Source organism: Aedes albopictus, chromosome 3 (assembly GCF_035046485.1).
Source record: "Aedes albopictus strain Foshan chromosome 3, AalbF5, whole genome shotgun sequence".
NCBI classification, from domain to species: domain Eukaryota; kingdom Metazoa; phylum Arthropoda; class Insecta; order Diptera; family Culicidae; genus Aedes; species Aedes albopictus.
Genome location: NC_085138.1, coordinates 159,287,254 through 159,307,870, shown reverse-complemented (window position 1 = coordinate 159,307,870; position 20,617 = coordinate 159,287,254). Strand labels below are relative to the sequence as shown.

General features: G+C 41.9%; 3 protein-coding genes and 1 non-coding gene across 6 annotated transcripts in view; 3 read left to right on the top strand and 1 right to left on the bottom strand.

Moving 5' to 3' along the window:
* The first annotated feature begins 11 nt into the window (after window positions 1-11).
* On the top strand, window positions 12-13,721 carry LOC115268117 (uncharacterized). 2 transcript variants are annotated; one of them, XM_062860579.1, is made up of 4 exons: window positions 12-474; window positions 537-794; window positions 870-1,202; window positions 12,318-13,721. In XM_062860579.1, the coding sequence occupies exons 1-4, from the start codon at window positions 285-287 to the stop codon at window positions 13,604-13,606; spliced, it is 2,070 nt and encodes a 689-aa protein (XP_062716563.1). In that variant the 5' UTR covers window positions 12-284; the 3' UTR covers window positions 13,607-13,721. The 2 variants fall into 2 exon arrangements, with proteins under 2 accessions (XP_062716563.1, XP_062716564.1); XM_062860580.1 differs by having other exon boundaries at window positions 13-794; window positions 12,318-13,720.
* On the bottom strand, window positions 13,627-15,586 carry LOC134283935 (uncharacterized). Of its 2 annotated transcripts, XM_062860583.1 has the most exons (4): window positions 15,433-15,586; window positions 14,995-15,313; window positions 14,740-14,936; window positions 13,627-14,680 (listed from the first exon to the last, which is right to left on the bottom strand). In XM_062860583.1, exons 1-4 carry the CDS (start codon window positions 15,443-15,445, stop codon window positions 13,773-13,775), a joined length of 1,437 nt encoding a protein of 478 aa, XP_062716567.1. In that variant the 5' UTR covers window positions 15,446-15,586; the 3' UTR covers window positions 13,627-13,772. The 2 variants fall into 2 exon arrangements, with proteins under 2 accessions (XP_062716567.1, XP_062716566.1); XM_062860582.1 differs by lacking the exon at window positions 15,433-15,586 and having other exon boundaries at window positions 14,995-15,422.
* A 34-nt stretch (window positions 15,587-15,620) lies between these two features.
* Window positions 15,621-15,949, top strand: LOC134291987 (uncharacterized). Its single transcript, XM_062860575.1, has one exon. The coding sequence runs from the start codon at window positions 15,692-15,694 to the stop codon at window positions 15,947-15,949; it is 258 nt and encodes an 85-aa protein (XP_062716559.1). The 5' UTR covers window positions 15,621-15,691.
* The window catches only part of LOC109412329 (uncharacterized), a 14,029-nt gene continuing 9,361 nt past the window's right edge, over window positions 15,950-20,617 (top strand). The window contains exons 1-2 of the transcript XR_003896380.2: window positions 15,950-16,381; window positions 16,447-16,596. This is a non-coding gene — a transcript (uncharacterized LOC109412329). The remainder of the gene's footprint in view (window positions 16,382-16,446; window positions 16,597-20,617) is intronic.

Genomic DNA, 20,617 nt, shown 5'->3' with positions numbered 1-20,617 from the left:
AGCTTTACGTCAATTTCCCAAGGGAAATACACGTCAAAACGACACACAGGAGGCGCTGCGGTGTTTGAGATTATCGTTTGTAAACAACAGTCATGTCGAGTGGCGATTCAATAACAAATTAATAAATTAGCCTGTTTACCGCACAATTGCAGCCAAATACCCAAATTAAACGCTGGAATTGGGTAGGAAAACTGCTGAGCAGTCAACCGGTAAGTGATTTTTCCGTATTTTGGTGTGTTTTTAGCACTAAATTGTTGTTCTCATTCCAGCCTTAACCAGCCGCGATGGATTCACGGAAATGTGTTGTTCCGGGGTGTAAAAATCGAAGTGGACCAGGATCAGCTACTTTATTTTTTCCGGTTCCTGCTAAAAACAACAAAGTTTTTAAGAAGTGGTGCGTTTTCACGGAACTAGGTGGAGAACGAGACGAAAAAATATGCAAAGCACACTTTCGGGATAGTGATTTTATCACATGTAAGTATCACATATCAGCGCCAAATTCCGGGAATTATGACAGAATGCTGTTGATATTATAGACTCACGCCGGAAAGTGAAGGACACCGTGGCCCCATCAAGATGTTTACCGGATAAGCCCCCGTTTGTAAGGCAGAACGGGTATTGCTGTATTGCTACATGCAAAAGTAAAATGCTGAGGACTCTTCTACCGTTTCCCGCACGGAAGAACCTGCGCTCCCATAAGCAATGGAAAAAAGTTTTACATTTACCGGAAACTGAAGCCACTGCGGGATTGAGGATTTGTCCAAAACACTTTCAACCAACTGATTTCGTTACAGGTAGGAACTAATATATAAGAACAAGAATATATGTTTAGTTCATGTGACTAATGGTCAATGTATCTTTTCTTTCAGTGAAATCATATTATCTGAGGCCCCACGCAATACCCAGTTTACGTGTACAGCGCTTGGTGAAATGTCCTCGAAGGCGAATTCCGAATGTAACAGCTGCTTCCGCACAGCTGGAGGACCATTCTTATTTTAAAGATTGTTTTATACCACGAAGCAATCGTATCTGTTCCGTCGTTGGATGCAAATTGCGAGCTGGAAACAGTGTTCATTTACACACTTTTCCGAAGGATAAACATCGCTACAAAGAATGGAAAAGAGTGTTACGAAGTGCAAAACAACCATCATCGAATGCTAGAGTATGCAGCAAACATTTCACTAAAAACGACTTCATAACAGGTAAGGACAATAATTCCTTTTAAAAAGATTTATGACATCTTCACGTTAGTTTCAAAAATAGCGATATTATATTACAAAAATAGCGATATTAAAATCACAACTAGGACATAGTTCTCTTCAAGGCGTAACGTCTCAACTGGGACAAAGCCTGCTTCGCAGCTAAGTGTTCTATGCTGACTCCCAGAGTTTCTGATTTGGTAATTCCTTTCATGAAATAAGCCAATATAGAAATAAAAATTAAGAATATGGTCAAGACTAGAGCAATGTTTCTGTTTTGGTCAACGATTCTTTCATTACAAAAATAAAGTAAGCAAAAACAAAATTCCAGGGATTCCTCCAAAAAATTTTCCAGGGATTTTTCCAGGAATTCGTCTGAGGACTCCTCCACAAACTCCTCCAATTATTCCTTCGGGGACTCCTCCAAGGATTCCTCCATGAATTCCTTCGGGGATTCATCCAGGAATTCCTTCAAGGATTCCACCAATACATTCTTCAAGAATTCCTTCGGGGATTTCTCCAGAACTTCCTCCAGGAATTCCTCCAGGAATTCCTCCACGAATTCCTCCAGGAATTCCTCCAGGAATTCCTTCAGGAATTCCTCCAGGAATTCCTTCGGGGGTTCCTCCAGGAATTCTTTAAGGGATTCCTCTAGGATTTTTTGCAAGGATTCCTTCAGGAATTCCTCCAGGGATTCCTTCAGGTATTCCTCCAGGAATTCCTTCAACGATTGCTTCATGAATTCCTTCGGGGATTCCTCCTGAGATTTCTCCAGGAATTCCTTCAGGAGTTCATTCAGGAATTCCTTCAGGAGTTCATTCAGGAATTCTTCCGGAATATCTTTAAGGATGCCTTCCGGAATTTCTTTGAGATTTTTTCCAGAAATCTTCCCCGTGATGTCTGCAGGAATTTTTCCGAAATTTCTCCATAAATTCCTTCCGGTATTTCAACAGTTTTTCTATTGGGATTCCTTCAGGATTGCTCAGGTATTTCTTTAAAAATTCCTCCCACCAATTCTACTGTAATATTTGACGAAACATCTCCAGGAAATCCTTCAAGGATTCTTCCAGGGATTCCTCCAGGAATTCCTCCACAAATTCCTCCAGGAATTCCTCTAGGGATTCCTCCAGGAATTCCTCCAGGGATTCCTCCAGGAATTCCTCCAGGGATTCTTCCAGGAATTCCTCCTGGGATTCCTCCAGGAATTTCTCCAGGGATTCCTCCAGGAATTCCTCCAGGAATTCCTCCAGGGATTCCTCCAGGAAATCCTCCAGGGATTCCTCCAGAAATTCCTCCAGGGATTCCTCCAGGAATTCCTCCAGGGATTCCTCCAGGAATTCCTCCAGGGATTCCTCCAGGAATTCCTCCAGGGATTCCTCCAGGAATTCCTCCAGGGATTCCTCCAGGAATTCCTCCAGGAATTCCTCCAGGGATTTCTCCAGAAATTCCTCCAGGGATTCCTCCAGGAATTCCTCAAGGGATTCCTCCAGGAATTCCTCCAGGCATTCCTCCAGGAATTCCTCCAGGCATTCCTCGAAGAATTCCTCCAGGAATTCCTCCAGGAATTCCTCCAGGGATGCCTTCAGGAATTCCACCAGGGATTCCTCCAGGAATTCCTCCAGGGATACCTCCAGGAATTCCTCCAGGAATTCCCCCAGAAATTCCTCCAGGAATTCTTCTAGGTATTTCTCCAGGGATTCCTCCAGGAATTCCCCCAGGAATTCCTCCAGGAATTCTTCCTGGTATTTCTCCAGCAATTCCTCCAGAAATTCCTCAAGGAATTCTTCCAGGAATTCTTCCAGGTATTCCTTCAGGAATTCTTTCGGGAATTCCTCCAGGAATTCTTCCAGGAATTCCTCCAGCAATTCTTCCAGGGATTCCTCTAGGAATTGTTCCAGGACTTCCTCCAGGGATTCTTCCAGGAATTTATCCAGAAATTCTTCCAGGAACTCCTCCAGGAATTCTTCAAGGAATTCCTCCACGATTTCCTCCAGGAATTCTACGTGGAATTCTTCCAGGTCTTCCTCCAGGAATTCCTCCAAAAATTCCACAAGGAATTCTTTCAGGAATTCCTCCAGGAATTCTTCCAAGAATTCTCCAGGTATTCCTCCAGGAATTCCTTCAGGAATTCTTCCGGGAATTTCTCCAGGAATTGTTCCAGGAATTCCTGGAGGAATTCTTCCAGGAATTTCTCCAGGAATTCTTCCAGGAATTCCTCTAGGAATTCTTCCAGGACTTCCTCCAGGGATTCTTCCAGGAATTTCTCCAGAAATTCTTCCAGAAATTCCTCCAGGAATTCTCCAAGGAATTTCTCCAGAAATTCCTCCAGGAATTCCTCTAGGAATTCTTCCAGGTATTCCTCCAGGAATTCTTCAAGGAATTCCTCCAGGAATACTTCCAGGGCATCCTCCAGAAACTCCTCCAAGAATTCTTCCAGGAATTCCTCCAGAAATTCCTCCAGGAATTCTTCCAGAAATTTCTCCAAGAATTCTTCCAGGAATTCCTCCAGGAATTCTTCCAGGACTTCCTCAAGGAATTCTTAAAAGTATTCCTCCAGAAATCCTTCCAAAAATTCCTCCAGGAATTCTTCCAGGACTTCTCCAGGGATTCTTCCAGGACTTCCTCCAGAAATTCCTCAAAGAATTCTTAAAGGTATTCCTCCAGGAATTCTTCCAGGACTTTCCTCAAGGAATTCCTCCAGGTATTCCTCCAAGAATTCTCCAGGAATTCCTCCAGAAATTCCTCCAGGTATTTCTACAGGAATTCCTCCAGAAATTCCTCAAGGGATTCCTCCAGAAATTCCTCCAGGAATTGTTCCACGAATTCTTCCAGGTATTTCTCCAGGAATTCCTCCAGGAATTTTTCCGGGAATTCCTCCAGGAATTGTTCCAGGAATTCCACCAGCAATTCTTCCAGAGATTCCTCTAGGAATTGTTCCAGAACTTCCTCCAGGGATTCTTCCAGGAATTTCTTCAGAAATTCTTCCAGGAATTCCTCCAGGGATTCCTCCAGGAATTCCTCCAGGGATTCCTCCAGGAATTCTTCCAGGGATTCCTCCAGGAATTCTTCCAGGGATTCCTCCAGGAATTCCTCCAGGGATTCCTCCAGGAATTCCTCCAGGGATTCCTCCAGGAATTCCTCCAGGGATTCCTCCAGGAATTCCTCCAGGGATTCCTCCAGGAATTCCTCCAGGGATTCCTCCAGGAATTCCTCCAGGGATTCCTCCAGGAATTCCTCCAGGGATTCCTCCAGGAATTCCTCCAGGGATTCCTCCAGGAATTCCTCCAGGGATTCCTCCAGGAATTCCTCCAGGGATTCCTCCAGGAATTCCTCCAGGGATTCCTCCAGGAATTCCTCCAGGGATTCCTCCAGGAATTCCTCAAGGGATTCCTCCAGGAATTCCTCCAGGCATTCCTCCAGGAACTCCTCCAGGCATTCCTCCAGGAACTCCTCCAGGCATTCCTCCAGGAACTCCTCCAGGCATTCCTCGAAGAATTCCTCCAGGAATTCCTCCAGGAATTCCTCCAGGGATGCCTTCAGGAATTCCACCAGGGATTCCTCCAGGAATTCCTCCAGGGATACCTCCAGGAATTCCTCCAGGAATTCCCCCAGGAATTCCTCCAGGAATTCTTCCAGGTATTTCTCCAGGGATTCCTCCAGGAATTCCCCCTGGAATTCCTCCAGGAATTCTTCCAGGTATTTCTCCAGGAATTCCTCCAGAAATTCCTCAAGGAATTCTTCCAGGAATTCCTCCAGGAATTCTTCCAGGAATTCTTCCAGGTATTCCTCCAGGAATTCTTCCGGGAATTCCTCCAGGAATTCTTCCAGGAATTCCTCCAGCAATTCTTCCAGGGATTCCTCTAGGAATTGTCCCAGGACTTCCTCCAGGGATTCTTCCAGGAATTTCTCCAGAAATTCTTCCAGGAATTCCTCCAGGAATTCTTCAAGGAATTCCTCCAGAAATTCCTCCACGATTTCCTCCAGGAATTCTACGTGGAATTCTTCCAGGTCTTCCTCCAGGAATTCCTCCAAAAATTCCACAAGGAATTCTTCCAGGAAATCCACCAGGAATTCTTCCAGGAATTCTTCAAAGAATTCTCCAGGTATTCCTCCAGGAATTCCTTCAGGAATTCTTCCGGGAATTTCTCCAGGAATTATTCCAGGAATTCCTGGAGGAATTCTTCCAGGAATTTCTCCAGGAATTCTTCCAGGAATTCCTCTAGGAATTCTTCCAGGACTTCCTCCAGAGTTTCTTCCAGGAATTTCTCCAGAAATTCTTCCAGGAATTCCTCCAGGAATTCTTCATGGAATTCCTCCAGAAATTCCTCCAGGAATTCCTCTAGAAATTCTTCCAGGAATTCTTCCAGGAATTCCTACAGGAATACTTCCAGGGCTTCTTCCAGAAACTCCTCAAGGAATTCTTCCAGGAACCTCCAGGAATTCCTCCAGGAATTCTTCCCGGAATTCTTCCAGGTATTCCTCCAGGAATTCTTCCGGGAATTCCTCCAGGAATTCTTCCAGGAATTTCTCCAGCAATTCTTCCAGGGATTCCTCTAGGAATTGTCCCAGGACTTCCTCCAGGGATTCTTCCAGGAATTTCTCCAGAAATTCTTCCAGGAATTCCTCCAGGAATTCTTCAAGGAATTCCTCCAGAAATTCCTCCACGATTTCCTCCAGGAATTCTACGTGGAATTCTTCCAGGTCTTCCTTCAGGAATTCCTCCAAAAATTCCACAAGGAATTCTTCCAGGAATTCCTCCAAAAATTCCACAAGGAATTCTTCCAGGAATTCCACCAGGAATTCTTCCAGGAATTCCTTCAGGAATTCTTCCGGGAATTTCTCCAGGAATTATTCCAGGAATTCCTGGAGGAATTCTTCCAGGAATTTCTCCAGGAATTCTTCCAGGAATTCCTCTAGGAATTCTTCCAGGACTTCCTCCAGAGTTTCTTCCAGGAATTTCTCCAGAAATTCTTCCAGGAATTCCTCCAGGAATTCTTCAAGGAATTCCTCCAGAATTTCCTCCAGGAATTCCTCTAGAAATTCTTCCAGGAATTCTTCCAGGAATTCCTACAGGAATACTTCCAGGGCTTCTTCCAGAAACTCCTCAAGGAATTCTTCCAGGAACCTCCAGGAATTCCTCCAGGAATTCTTCCAGGAATTCCTCCAGAAATTCCTCCAGGAATTCCTGCAGGAATTCTTCCAGGAATTTCTCCAGGAATTCTTCCAGGAATTCCTCCAGGAATTCTTCCAGGACTTCCTCCAGAAATTTCTCAAGGAATTCTTAAAAGTATTCGTCCAGAAATTCTTCCAAAAATTCCTACAGGAATTCTTCCAGGACTTTCTCCAGGGATTCTTCCAGGAATTCTTCCAGGAATTCCTCCACATATTCCTCCAGAAATTCCTCCAGGAATTCTTTTTGGAATTCTTCCAGGACTTCTTCCAGGAATTCTTCCAGGAATTCCTCCAAAAATTCGTCAAGGATTTTTTCCAGAAATTCATCCAGAAATTCCTCAAGGAATTCTTCCAGGAATTCCTCCAGAAATTCTTCCAAAAATTCCTCCAGAAATTTCTCCAGGAATTCCTCCAGGAATTCTTTCAGGAATTTCTCCAGGAATACTTCCAGGGCTTCTTCCAGAAACTCCTCAAGGAATTCTTCCAGGAACCTCCAGGAATTCCTCCAGGAATTCTCCCAGGAATTCCTCCAGAAATTCCTCCAGGAATTCCTCCAGGAATTCTTCCAGGAATTTCTCCAGGAATTCTTCCAGGAATTCCTCCAGGAATTCTTCCAGGACTTACTCCAGAAATTCCTCAAGGAATTCTTAAAAGTATTCCTCCAGAAATTCTTCCAAAAATTCTTCCAGGACTTTCTCCAGGGATTCTTCCAGGACTTCCTCCAGGAATTCTTCCAGGACTTCCTCCAGGAATTCTTACAGATATTCCTCCAAAAATTCCTCCAGGAGTTCTTTAAGGAATTCTTCCAGGACTTCCTCCAGGAATTCTTCCAGGAATTCCTCCAGAAATTCGTCACGGATTTTTTCCAGAAATTCCATCAAGAATTTTTCCAGGAATTCCTCCAGGAATTCCCTAAAGGAATTTCTGGAAGAAACCCTAAAGGATTTCCTGGAGGAAACCCTAAAGTATTTCCTGGAGGAAACCTTAAAGGATTTCCTGGAGGATTCCCTAAAGGATTTCCTGGAAGATTCCCTAAAAGATTTTCTGGAAGATTCCCTAAAGGATTTCCTGGAGGAAACCCTCAAGGATTTCCTGGAGGAAACCCTCAAGGATTTCCTGGAGGAAACCCTCAAGGATTTCCTGGAGGAAACCCTAAAGGAATTCCTGGAGGAAACCCTAAAAGATTTCCTGGAAGAATCCCTAAAGGATTTCCAGAAGGAATCCCTAAAGGATTTCCTGGAGGAATCCCTAAAGGAATTCCTGGAGGATTCCCTGAAGAAATTCCTGCAGGAGTCCCTGAAGGAATTCCTGGAGGAATCCCTGGAGGAATCCCTGGAGGAATTCCTGGAAGAGTTCCTGCAGGAATTCCTGGAAGAATTCCTGCAGGAATTCCTGGAAGAATTCCTGGAGGAATTCCTGGAAGAAGTCCTAGAGGAATTCCTGGAAGAAATCCTGGAGGAATTCCTTGAAGAATTCCAGGAGGAATTCCATGAAGAATTCATGGAGGAATTTCTGGAGGAATTTCTGGAAGTATTCCTGGAGGAATTCCCGGAAGAATTTCTGGAGGAATTCCTGGAAGAATTCTTAGAGGAATTCCTGGAGGAAATCCTGGAGGAAGAATACTTGGAGGAATATCGTGAAGAATTCCTGGAGGAACTTCATGAAGAATTCCTGGAGGAATTTCTAGAGGAATTCTTAGAAGAATTCCTGGAGGAGTTTCTGGAGGAATTTCTGGAAGTATTCCTGGAGGAATTCCCGGAAGAATTTCTGGAGGAATTCCTGGAAGAATTCCTGGAGGTATTCCTGGAAGAACTCCTGGAGGAATTCCTGGAGGAAATCCTGGAGGAATTTCTGGAGGAATTCCTGGAAGAATTCCTGGAGGAATTCCTGGAAGAAATCCTGGAGGAATACCTGGAGGAATTCCTGGAAGAATTCCTGAAGGGATTCCATGAAGAATTCCTGGAGGAAATCCTGGACGAATTCCTGGAGGTCTTTCATTCTTCCTGGAGGAATTTCATGGAGAATTCGTGGAGGAATTCCTTGAAAAATTTCAGGAGGAATTCCTTTAGGGATTGCTAGAGGAGTTCCTGGAAGAATTCCTGGAGGAATTCCTGGAAGAAGTCCTAGAGGAATTCCTGGAAGAAATCCTGGAGGAATTCCTGGAAGAATTCCAGGAGGAATTCCATGAAGAATTCATGGAGGAATTTCTGGAGGAATTTCTGGAAGTATTCCTTTCCTGGAGGAAATCCTGGAGGAAGAATACTTGGAGGAATATCGTGAAGAATTCCTGGAGGAACTTCATGAAGAATTCCTGGAGGAATTTCTAGAGGAATTCTTAGAAGAATTCCTGGAGGAGTTTCTGGAGGAATTTCTGGAAGTGTTCCTGGAGGAATTCCCGGAAAAATTTCTGGAGGAATTCCTGGAAGAATTCCTGGAGGTATTCCTGGAAGAACTCCTGGAGGAATTCCTGGAGGAAATCCTGGAGGAATTTCTGGAGGAATTCCTGGAAGAATTCCTGGAGGAATTCCTGGAAGAATTCCTGGAGGAATACCTTGAAGAACTCCTGGGAGGAATTCCTTGAAGAGTTTCTGGAAGAATTCCTTGAAGAATTCTTGAAGGAAGTCCTGGAAGAATTCCTGAAAGAATTCCTGGAAGAATTTCTGGAGGAATTCCTTTAGGGATTTCTGGAGGAGTTCCTGGAAGAATTCCTGAAGGAAGTCCTGGAAGAATTCCTGGAGGAAGTCCTGGAAGAATTCCTGGAGGAAGTCCTGGAAGAATTCCTGGAGGAAGTCCTGGAAGAATTCCTGAAGTAATTCTGGAAGAAATCCTGGAGGAATACCTGGAGGAATTCCTGGAAGAATTCCTGAAGGAATGCCATGAAGAATTCCTGGAGAAAATCCTTGACGAATTCCTGGAGGTATTCCATAAAGAATTCCTGGAGGATAATAAAGTCTTCCTGGAGGAATTTCATGGAGAATTCGTGGAGGAATTTCTTGAAGAATTTCAGGAGGAATTCCTTTAGGGATTGCTAGAGGAGTTCCTGGAAGAAGTCCTGGAGGAATTCCTGGAAGAAGTCCTAGAGGAATTCCTGGAAGAAATCCTGGAGGAATTCCTGGAAGAATTCCTGAAGGAATGCCATGAAGAATTCTTGGAGAAAATCCTGGACGAATTCCTGGAGGTATTCCATAAAGAATTCGTGGAGGAATATAAAGTCTTCCTGGAGGAATTTCATGGAGAATTCGTGGAGGAATTCCTTGAAGAATTTCAGGAGGAATTCCTTTAGGGATTGCTAGAGGAGTTCCTGGAAGAATTCCTGGAGGAATTTCTGGAAGAAGTCCTGGAGGAATTCCTGGAAGAAATCCTGGAGGAATTCCTGGAAGAATTCCAGGAGGAATTCCATGAAGAATTCATGGAGGAATTTCTAGAGGAATTTCTGGAGGAATTTCTGGAAGTATTTCTGGAGGAATTCCCGGAAGAATTTCTGGAGGAATTCCTGGAAGGATTCCTAGAGGAATTCCTGGAGAAAATTCTGGAGGAAGAATACTTGGAGGAATATCGTGAAGAATTCCTGGAGGAACTTCATGAAGAATTCCTGGAGGAATTTCAAAAGGAATTCCTAGAAGAATTCCTGGAGGAGTTTCTGGAGGAATTTCTGAAAGTATTCCTGGAGGAATTCCCGGAAGAATTTCTGGAGGAATTCCTGGAAGAATTCCTGGAGGAATTCCTGGAACAATTCCTGGAGGAATTTCTGGAGGAATTCCTGGAAGAATTCCTGGAGGAATTCCTAGAAGAATTCCTGGAGGAATTCCTGGAAGAATTCCTGGAGGAATTCCTGGAAGAATTCCTGGAGGAATTCCTGGAAGAATTCCTGGAGGAATTCCTGGAAGAATTCCTTGAGGAATTTGTGGAGGAATTCCTGAAAGAATTCCTGAAGGAAGTCCTGGAAGAATTCCTGGAGGAAGTCCTGGAAGAATTCCTGGAGGAATTCCTGGAAGAATTCCTGGAGGAATCCCTGGAAGAATTCCTGGAGGAATTCCTGGAAGAATTCCTGGAGGAAATTCTGGAGGAAATCCTGGAACAATTCCTGGAAGAATTCCCGGAAGAATTCCTTGAGGAATTTGTGGAGGAAGTCCTGGAAGAATTCCTGGAAAAATTCCTGGAGGAATTCCTGGAAGAATTCCTGGAAGAATTCCTGGAGGAATTCCTGGAAGAATTCCTGGAGGAATACCTGGAAGAATTCCTGGGAGGAATTCCTTGAAGAGTTTCTGGAAGAAGTCCTGGAAGAATTCCTGAAAGAATTCCTGGAAGAATTTCTGGAGGAATTCCTGGAAGGATTTCTGGAGGAAATCCTGGAAGAATCCCTGGAGGAAGTCCTGGAAGAATTCCTTGAGAAATTTCTGGAGGAAGTCCTGGAAGTATTCCTGTAGGAATTCCTGGAAGAATTCCTGGATTAACTCCTGGAAGAATCCCTGGAGGAATTCCTTGAAGAATTCCTGGAGGGGATTCCGTCATAGATGCTTTCATGAATTAGTTTAAGAATATCTCCAGGATTTCCTCTAAGGATTCGTTCAAAGATTCCTCCAGAGATTCGTCCAGGAATTTCACCTGGAATTCCTTCCGGAATTCCTATCCAAATTCCTCCAGTGTTTTTTTCAGAAAGTTCATCCAGAATTCCACCAGGGATTTATCTAAGTGTTTTTCTTAGGATTCTTCCCAGTTCCTGGAAAAATTGCTGTAAAATTCTCTGGAGGATTTTCTGGAGAAATCTCTTGAGATTTTTCCTGGTTGAATCCCTGAAAAAGATTCTTGAGAAATGCCTGGAGGGTGTCCTGGAATCTTTGGAGGATATCCTCAAGGGAAATTCCGGGAGGAGTTCCTGAATAATTTCTGGGAGGAATTCCTGGAAATATTCTGGAATTTCTGCAGGAATTGCTTTTGGGATTCAGCCAGAAATTCTGGAACAATTACTAGAATTCCTGGAGAAATCCCTGGAGGAATCCTTGGAAAAGTTGAAGAATTTCTTGAGTAATTTTCGGAACAGTTCCTGGAGGAATCCTTGGAGCAATCCTCGGAGGAGTCTTTGGAGCAAATCCGGGAGGAATTCCTGAAGAAATGCCTGAAAGAATTCTTGAAGGAACCCCCGGAGAAATTCGTGTAGCAATAACTAAAGGAGTTTGTGGAGTATTCCCTGGAAGAATTTTTGAAGGAAGAATTATGGAGGAATTCCTGGAAAAATCTCTGGAAGAATTCCTTGAGAAATCTACGGAAGAGTCCTTGGAGCAATTCCTAGAGGAATAACTAGATGAATCCCTGGAGAAATTCCTAGAGGAATTCCTTCGCCAAATATTTTTTTTTATTTCAAAAATTTTTTTGGATTTTTTTCAGTAATTTCACTTTGAATTTATTCAGTAACCCTTTTTTACGGGAATCCCTTTGGGAACATCTTTGGCAACTTTTGCAAATTTTTGACACGATTTCTTTGGGAAATGCTTTTCAATATCTTAAGGGATTCTTTGCGAATTTGATCGATTAGTTATTTTGATATTTCTTCGATGATTTATTTAGAAATCGCTTTGACAATTTTTTTTGGGGATTCCGTAAGAAATTTCAATAAGAGTTCTTTGGATAATAGCTTCAGTAATTGCTTCAGCAATTGGACGCAGTACACTTATTATCTGAGTCATCCATGTTTGATTATGCTTGTTCCTAATTTGTAATTTTTTTGTAATTTATTTAAGTAAGTACGATAGCCTGCTAGTTACAAAACTTTTGCTCAGGTCAAGGAACCAGTTCCTAGATAAAAGTAGCAGTATAATATTTTTTTTTTAAACTGATGTTTGGTTAGGACTCGACCCACTGTAAAATTCTATTTAATTTACATTATTTTAATTTATTTAGTTCACTTGTCAGAATATAGTTCATTTTTCTGTTTTTATTTTTTTCCAGGATCTGAACGTTTAAAGAAAACTGCCATTCCATCGAAAAACTTACCTCAGGTGGCTGAGCTAGACATTAGCGTTAACGAGTATATTATACCGAGGAAATCGTACCGGAAGACCAGATTCCCTGTGGAAAGGGAACGGAATGAAACTTCTTTCACGTCATCTGCAATATCCAGCTATGGGGCTGCTGCATCGATTGAAGAGCTGAGTAGTTCGCTCGATCAAACAAGGATTTCCGATGTGAACAACAATGTAAACGAACAGTATGAGCTTTCGGAAACTGCTCCTACTGAAACCAACAAGGATGGAAGTAACGCCGATTTCAGACAATGCCCAACGTGTATGAAGAGGAATGCAGTAACAACGCTAGTAAAGGCCGCTGACATCCCAAGTACGTCTACCAATCGAGACACAATTTTACCCGACATGCTTTTCACGAATGAATCATTGAATACTTGGACTGGACTACCGACAACGGAACTTCTAGAAGAAATCTGTTTGGCTGTCAAGAAAATGGAGAATGTGTATCCACGAAAATTTTCTATGAACTGCACGGATCGAGTAATTCTGGTGTTGGTTAAATTGAAACAAAACCTGAGTTTTGCAGCCATTGGAACACTATTTCGGATACACGCAGCTACAGTAGCAAATTATTTTTCGCATACTGTTCAGATCTTGAGTACAGTTCTCCAAGCATTTGTATATATGCCACCGAAGGAAGAAATCCGAAAAAACATTCCCCTCTGCTTCAGAGGATTTTCTAATGTTACGATCATCTTGGACTGTACAGAAGTACCAATAGGTACACTCAACTGTCTGAATTGTCGAATAGCTACATATTCGCAGTACAAAAGTAGAAGGACAGCTAAGTTTATGATCGGTGTAACCCCTGCAGGACTTATTTCCTACCGAAGCAAAGCATACTCAGGAAAAGCTTCCGACAAATATATATTCAACGCGGAGAAGCTGATCGACCATCTTTATCCTCATCTTGACGAGGTCATGGTGGACAAAGGCTTCATGATAGAGAATGAGTTGTCTACAAAGGGAATCAAGCTTCATAGGCCACCATTCATGAAAGGCAGTCGGCTATCACCATCAGAGGCCTACTTAAACGAAGCCATAGCAAAAGCACGAGTTCACGTTGAGCGCATAATGCAACGAATAAAAACCTTCGCAATATTTCAAGATACACTAGAAGTGTATATGTTAGGTTACACTGACGAAATGATGTCAATAGTCTGTGGACTAGTAAATTTAACGAAACCAATTCTTCGCGATGACAAATTTTGACTTGTACCGTGTTTCTCTTCTGTCGTATATACAAATAAAGAATAAATCGAAATAGTTTTCGTTAATTAAAATGTGTAGAATTAAACCAAACTGGTGTGTGTTATTTTAAATACTTTATTCTTTTATTGGTCACTTTTGTGCTGTTTTACATAAGTAATCATACACCTTAAATACCAATCTTAGCCGTGTCCTGAGGAACCAAAAATTTTAACATTAGCGTAAAATATAGCCCTTTTAATCCGTTCACTACATTCTCAACGAAGAGTTTATCGAAATCCACTTCAATCAACAAAAAATCATCCTCCAAGACAGAGTACAGCACAAAATCGCAGTTTTTACAGTTTAGGGCCCACATGTTTAATTGAACCTGACAATAGTATGCATGATTGTTATTCAACTTCAACTGGTTTGTTATAGGGCAACGTCTCAAGTACTTTTTAACAGCTTCATTTTTCTCAATGTCGACTAAAGTTCCTGATTCTCCTGAAACCGGGCATTTGATCTCAAGAATGACGTTCGTCAACGGGTCAACTCCATCCGGTGATGCAGCAAACCAATTTTCATCCGATTTTACAACCAACCCACACTTTTTGACCAGTGGGTTACGTTTTCGCTTATAACACGCATACGCCTTTGGTTCATTATCCTTTCCATACTTGATGGCAGCGGTTTTTATGTTGGAAGCACTCCAATAACGGCTTATTTTTTTGTCCCAGTCAGGATTTTTATTGAACAGATACGTATACAATTGATAGCAAGAGCTAGCGGTGATACGTATTTTTCTTTGTATCTTCCAATAGTTGGTTGACTGTTCTTGAGTTTCTTCTGCAATTTCTATGATTCGCCCGATATCAACCGCTACATTTTCTGTGTACCAATCCTTCTCTGCAGTTGTATTAAATGGAGCATCAGCTACCACAACATCCAAATACCCGTTCAGCAGTGACCGCAAGTCGTCTTTAGTACAGAAGTCTTCTCCATTACCGCGCGATTGCTCAGCTCGATTCGGATCGATTGGAGGTGTATTGAGGCTCCGGCCTAGTCGATGTTTATAGATAGCAGATTCTTTGGCCACTGAAAGTTGAAAATTTTTTGCTTTATCTACATGAATCTGAAATCGGTTAATTACTTACCCATTAAAATGCGGTTAAATGACTCCACTAAGATGTTGTGCTCCAACGTGTTGTCCGTACAGATAATTTTCTTAGGATGGTTTACACAGCAAAGGTCATCAACCGGTTTGGCACCCCAAGGCACTGTTCTTTCACTTTTTGTGATCCCCCATGCCTGAACTGTGTCGGTGCATGACAAATACGACGCACTTCCTGATCTGCAATGTTGCTATAATTTAGTTCCAGTATTTGTTAATGAAAGTTAAAGAAAATTACCTATTCAGTGATAACAAACATGCGATAATGTGTTTACATCGGGATGTTCCTGCTTTGCATGAACAAATGCAAACCCATTTCGAAACATTCGTTGATATGGTGAGATTGGTTTTGTGTGGGATTAGGCCAGGATTTGACGACTGTAGAACATAGCCGCAAAAAGCTACTGAGTAGTCTGTTCTGTCAGTATATCCTATACAGACGACGTGTCCGGCATCAAATACAGCACAACCCTCACGAACTGGGCGGACACTATCGCCTACGTAATCGAGGATGTCCACCAACGTGATATCCACTCTGATATCCTCCCGAGAATGTTCTGAAATTGTTATGGAAATCATGTTTGATATCTGTGTTTTGAAAACGTTCAGTACATCATTACTTTCACGTATATAATAAATCAAGTGCATTAATATGAAAAAATTATGAATTTCCTACCTGAATCTGTCATTTTTTCACAGTAAATTGATTTTATTACTTAAAAACCAAACGAAGTTAAATATTGTTAATTCACTCTCCAGTAGATAATAAACAACAATATACCAAACGCTAGTTCTCAACTCCACACGTAGGGGTCGCATGCACTGTGGTAGCTTTACGTCAATTTCCCAATTGAGACGCCATCGTCCATTAGATTATTTACGGGTTGTGTCGATTTCGCACCGTTCAGTCGGCGGCAGGTTGAGCGTAGAACAGGATGGCACAAATTCCGAGCAGCGAGATCCCCTCGTGGATGACTAAGGAGTATTTCAGTGACGTTGTGGCGCAGAAACTGGGCATCGCTGAGAGTGAAGTGCAAATTAGTGCTCTTGATGTGAAACCTGCCACCGAGTCTGGGGATAACTTCGCTTCGAAGCTGTACCGTGTGGCGGTAGAGGTCAGCTGCAGTGATGGATCCTCGAAGAAGGTGCCTTTGATTGTGAAGGCCTTGCCCAACCTGGGGCTGGCCGAATAGATGATTCAGATGCTGAACATCTTCCCGAAGGAAACTGCGATGTACGTGGATCACTTGCCTCAGTTTGAGGAATTGTACCGCGAGAAGGGCGTAGAAGTGAGCTTCGGGCCAAAGTGTTTGAAGAACAGCACCAAACCAACGGACATCATCGTCATGGAGGATCTCAGCGAGAGAGATTTCCGGATGGCCAATCGACGCGAGGGGCTCGACCGGGCGCACGTGGATATGTTTTTGAAAAAGTTGGCGCAATTGCACGCTGCATCGGCCGTTTATCACGAGAAGCATGGTGAATACAGTGCTCAGTTTCATGAAGGCATGTACGCGGAGAGATCGCTGGTTATGTTCGAAGGACACATGAAGTCGCACATGGAGTCGGTGTCGAAAATCATTCGAAACTCTTGGCCGAACGGAGAATTCTACTATGAAGTTATGGTGAGTGCATTTCAAAGGAAAGGAAGTCTTCGGAGTGATAAATGGCTTAACATTTTATTATGCAGAATGACTTCGGCCTCAACATGTTCTTCGAGATGATCAGAATCGTAAAAGCCGACCCGAATGCATTTAATGTGCTGAACCACGGTGATGCATGGTGCAACAATTTCCTGTTCCGATATGGAGAGGACAACACGATCGAAGAAATCACTTTGGTGAGTATTTTTGTTAGCGTCTATAAATTAATAAGTCCTCTATTTCTTGAAGAGTTGACTCTTTTAAAACTGAGTTTCAAGTTTTCTCAATAGTTATTAGCATATTTGAATTCTGAGTTATGATGAAATCTGAAGTTTTAATTTCCAATTGTTGATGGTGACCAATCGATTAACTTTTCAACGCAAACCGACATTCGATTCTTCAGATTTGCGCTCTTGAAAATTTGAGGTGTGGCTTCGACATATCTTCATCTGAAAGCGAGTTTGCCTTTGGAACTTTTCCACCTGCAGCGAGTGCGGAGTTATCGACCACCGTGAAAAATGCGATAGCCCTGCGTTATCTTGCTGCTATCCACGGAATGATATTTACAGGCTTTAATCACAACTGAATGACATCACTCAATGATTGCGATAGCAAAGGTAGATAGGGGTTTGAACTCAAGCATCGTTCAAAGCCATAAACAACGAGATCCCTTGGTCAAGCTGAGTTGGTCGTTTGCCATTATAATGGTTGAGATGGTACTAGCATTGATTTAGATTCAGATAACGCTGGAGAGGAGGAGGTGCAAGTTGAATCAAAGCACTGAAAGGGGGAATTAATAGACATGATATTTCAGTCCAGATCATCAAAACTATTCTGTTATGCAGAACTTAGACTCTACACTGTTAATTCGTATTTAGCAGTTTTAGCTATATAAAGCGTAGGACATCCGTTATGATTTAATATCCTGGCTGAAAGATCAGTTGACATTTTTAACCTTCACGGCCCTGACCCCCGACGACTCGTTTTCAAAATGTTGGTAGCCCAACCGTCGTGTTACCGTGACAGGTTCCGTGGAAACCTCCTTTGGGGATACTTCTTGTTTTCAACCAAAACATGATATGTGACGTATCAATCTTCATGATACCGAAAGAATGAGGCAGAAAAATGAACTAGTCAGTATAAACTGATACGGCCACTCCGAAACATCTGCAACAGGTTCAGCCGGGGCCCAACTCAAACATGTTATGCGACGTATCAATCTTCTTGATTTCGATAGAATGAGCAAGAAAAGATAGGCTGATGTCTGAACATCTGGCACAGGTTTTGCAGTTATCGAATTTCATTCGATATGAGAAACTTGAACATGTTACTGTTAACGAATGTCTGCTGTACTTGGTTCGCCATAGAGTATAGCGTGGTTCATATTTTACGTTCTTCTGCATTTTTTTATTCCTGTTCGGGTCTGTCACTGCGACCAGTTTTTAGATCTATTGCGACCACTGGCGTAGCCACGGGAGGGGGTTTTAGGGTTAAACCCCCCCCCCCCCCCCCCCAGAGCCAACATTTCTGGAACAAATTTCCAGTATAAAACGCTTTATGATGAAAAAAATTTTCGGCTGCGCCGCTATTTTTTACCCACGGCTCAAATTCAATGTATATTTTTACAATATGTGAGTGTCAAATAAAAAAGGTATTATTGAACACCGAAAACCCCTCCCAGAGCAAATTTCTGGCTACGCCACTGATTGCGACATTACCCGTATCCTTAGTGTAGTGCATGTCGCATTACTCAATTGCCATTGAAGGGCAATAAAGTATCGATTTTGATACAGTTTTTGTTTTGCTTTCTTAAAAAAATTCTTTCTTATAAAAAACGAAACAAGAGCACTGATAATTGGCCATGCATAGGAAACCTAGCATCACCCTTGTTTACCGCTAAATTATCCCCAGTAAAAAGAGCCGGGTTTTAACAAGAGCAGCAATACCATTTCAATAATGGAACATGTGTTCAGTAATAAGGATTCTAGTATATTCCTTACGTACTAGCACTTTCCAGTCTTCGAAGAGTTAGTACATACATGGATCCCTAACCCAATTTGATTTCCTTTGCATTGAGTTTAGCCTCAGATGGTGAGGTTTTTAACTATATGCAAAGCAAAGTTGGTAAACTTAGTTTTATTCAAAGACTGGAAGTCAAAACAACACCAGTAGCAAGGACTAAATACTATAATGCCTTTAATTACCAGAACACATATTCCAATATTGAAAAATAGGACGACACTAGATTTCGGTTTGGTAGATCTTTCACCGCAACTCAACCTAAAAAGGTGATCTACCCACGCTACGGGCTCCGTTAAAGATTGAGCATATTTTAAACCCCCTCAACCATTCATCCCTTAGCACGGGTCGCCTGACACCTTGGATTGGGGTTACCTGTTTGGTGGGCTTTTACCCCCGGAACAGGTGGTCCGTAGTGCTATTCTAAGCCGGCAGCATACGTTATACCGTTATAGATAATCTTTAACACGCGTAGCGTGAACAATGGTATATCAAAGCTAAGCTTAAGCCTAAACCTGGAATTACCAAGATATTGACAATGTTAGAACTTGGTTTTTCATTTTTTCATGTTTTAAAGCTTTTGTAGTTCATTGCCATTATTATACTATATTGAGACAATGAACTTGGACAAATTAGTTGGAAGTTTTGCAAAAAAAAAGAAAAAAAAATAATGCCAACGCTTTGTGGGCTTCGCGGCCGTGCGGTTAGCGGTGTCAGTTGGCTAGGCATTTCGTAAGCCTAGGAGTGTGGGTTCGATTCCTGCTCTAGTCGGTGAAAACTTTTCGTCATACGGAAAACTCTCCACTGAACCACTGGGTGTTTCGTGTGTTTTCCGTTTTCTTTTGTTAGTAATAATTCAGTCTGTGCTACCTCTGGTTCAAAACAGTGTAGTGTCTTTTTTTTATCTAAATATAATTAATCTAGACCCAAAAAAGAGTACGATACAATTCTAAGACATTTCTTATCATTCTTAGTGAAATTAAATGTAAATTCCAGCTTTGGAAGATTTTCGGGAATTTCTGACTGCAATAGGACAGATCGGTGCAGTACTAGCTTTGTAGTAATGAGCTGAATTTTAGTATGATGAGAAGGTCAGTTCTCCGTTTCTGCAATAAAATGGTGCAAAACGCGTGGGTATTATGATTCCTTGTCTAATTTGATGCTGTTTGAGCAAAACTTTGGGCAACAGTGTTGTTATTTTCTCCATTTCTTGCAACATAAACAACATAGTTATCCAAAGTGTAGCTCAAACAGCATCAAATTAGGCAAGGAATCATAATACCCACGCTTTTTGCACCATTTTATTGAAGAAACGGAGAATTGACCATCTCACCATACTGAAATTCAGCTCATTACTACAAATCTAGTACTACACCGAACGTGCCCCATTATGAGGTTTTTATATCAAGTTCCTCCAATACTTTACTATAAAAATGTTAGAACTCTGAGAATTGTTTTCGCAATTTATGGTTGACTTTAAGATAGTTTTAAACGAACCCCTGGAAGGTTGAATTTTTGTGTTTTGTAAGATTCCTGAATTTTTTACTTTATTTCTGGTGAATTTTCTAAGGGGTTCAATCACAGATAACAGATGTTTATGCTAGTACAATTTTTTCGCAGAATCCTGTGTAAATGTTCAAAACGATATACGTTGGCTCACTACCGCCATCTACTCAACTTATTGCGACATTACATCGAACTTGAATGCAAGAATAGTTCAAAGTTCCAGTTTCATTCAAGACCGAATACAATCTTGAGTGTAAAATCGCGTAGTGCATGCAATCTTGAAAGCAATCACTGACTATCGATCACTGCGCCATCTCTAAATGATTGCCACATGAGTCTCAGCTGCTCGTTACATACAAAATGGCTGTTGAGCATTTATACACACATTGCCAATATAAGCATAAACGTCTGTTATCTGTGGTTCAATGGAGGCGTTCACTGAAAAAAAATGTAGACATGATTTATTGTAAAATGTTTGCATGAATTTGTAGCCGATTTCGGCAAAAGAATTATGCAGAAATTACTCGAGGAATTTACTATTGAATTCCAGGACAGTTTTTGACAAAATTTCTAACAGAATAAAAAAAAAATACTTGAAAGTTGAAAGTTGGAAGACACAAAATGCTGATTAATTGACAAATTCAGAGATGAAATTGTGAAAAAGTACGTTCTGTTGTCTTTCGAACCCACGAC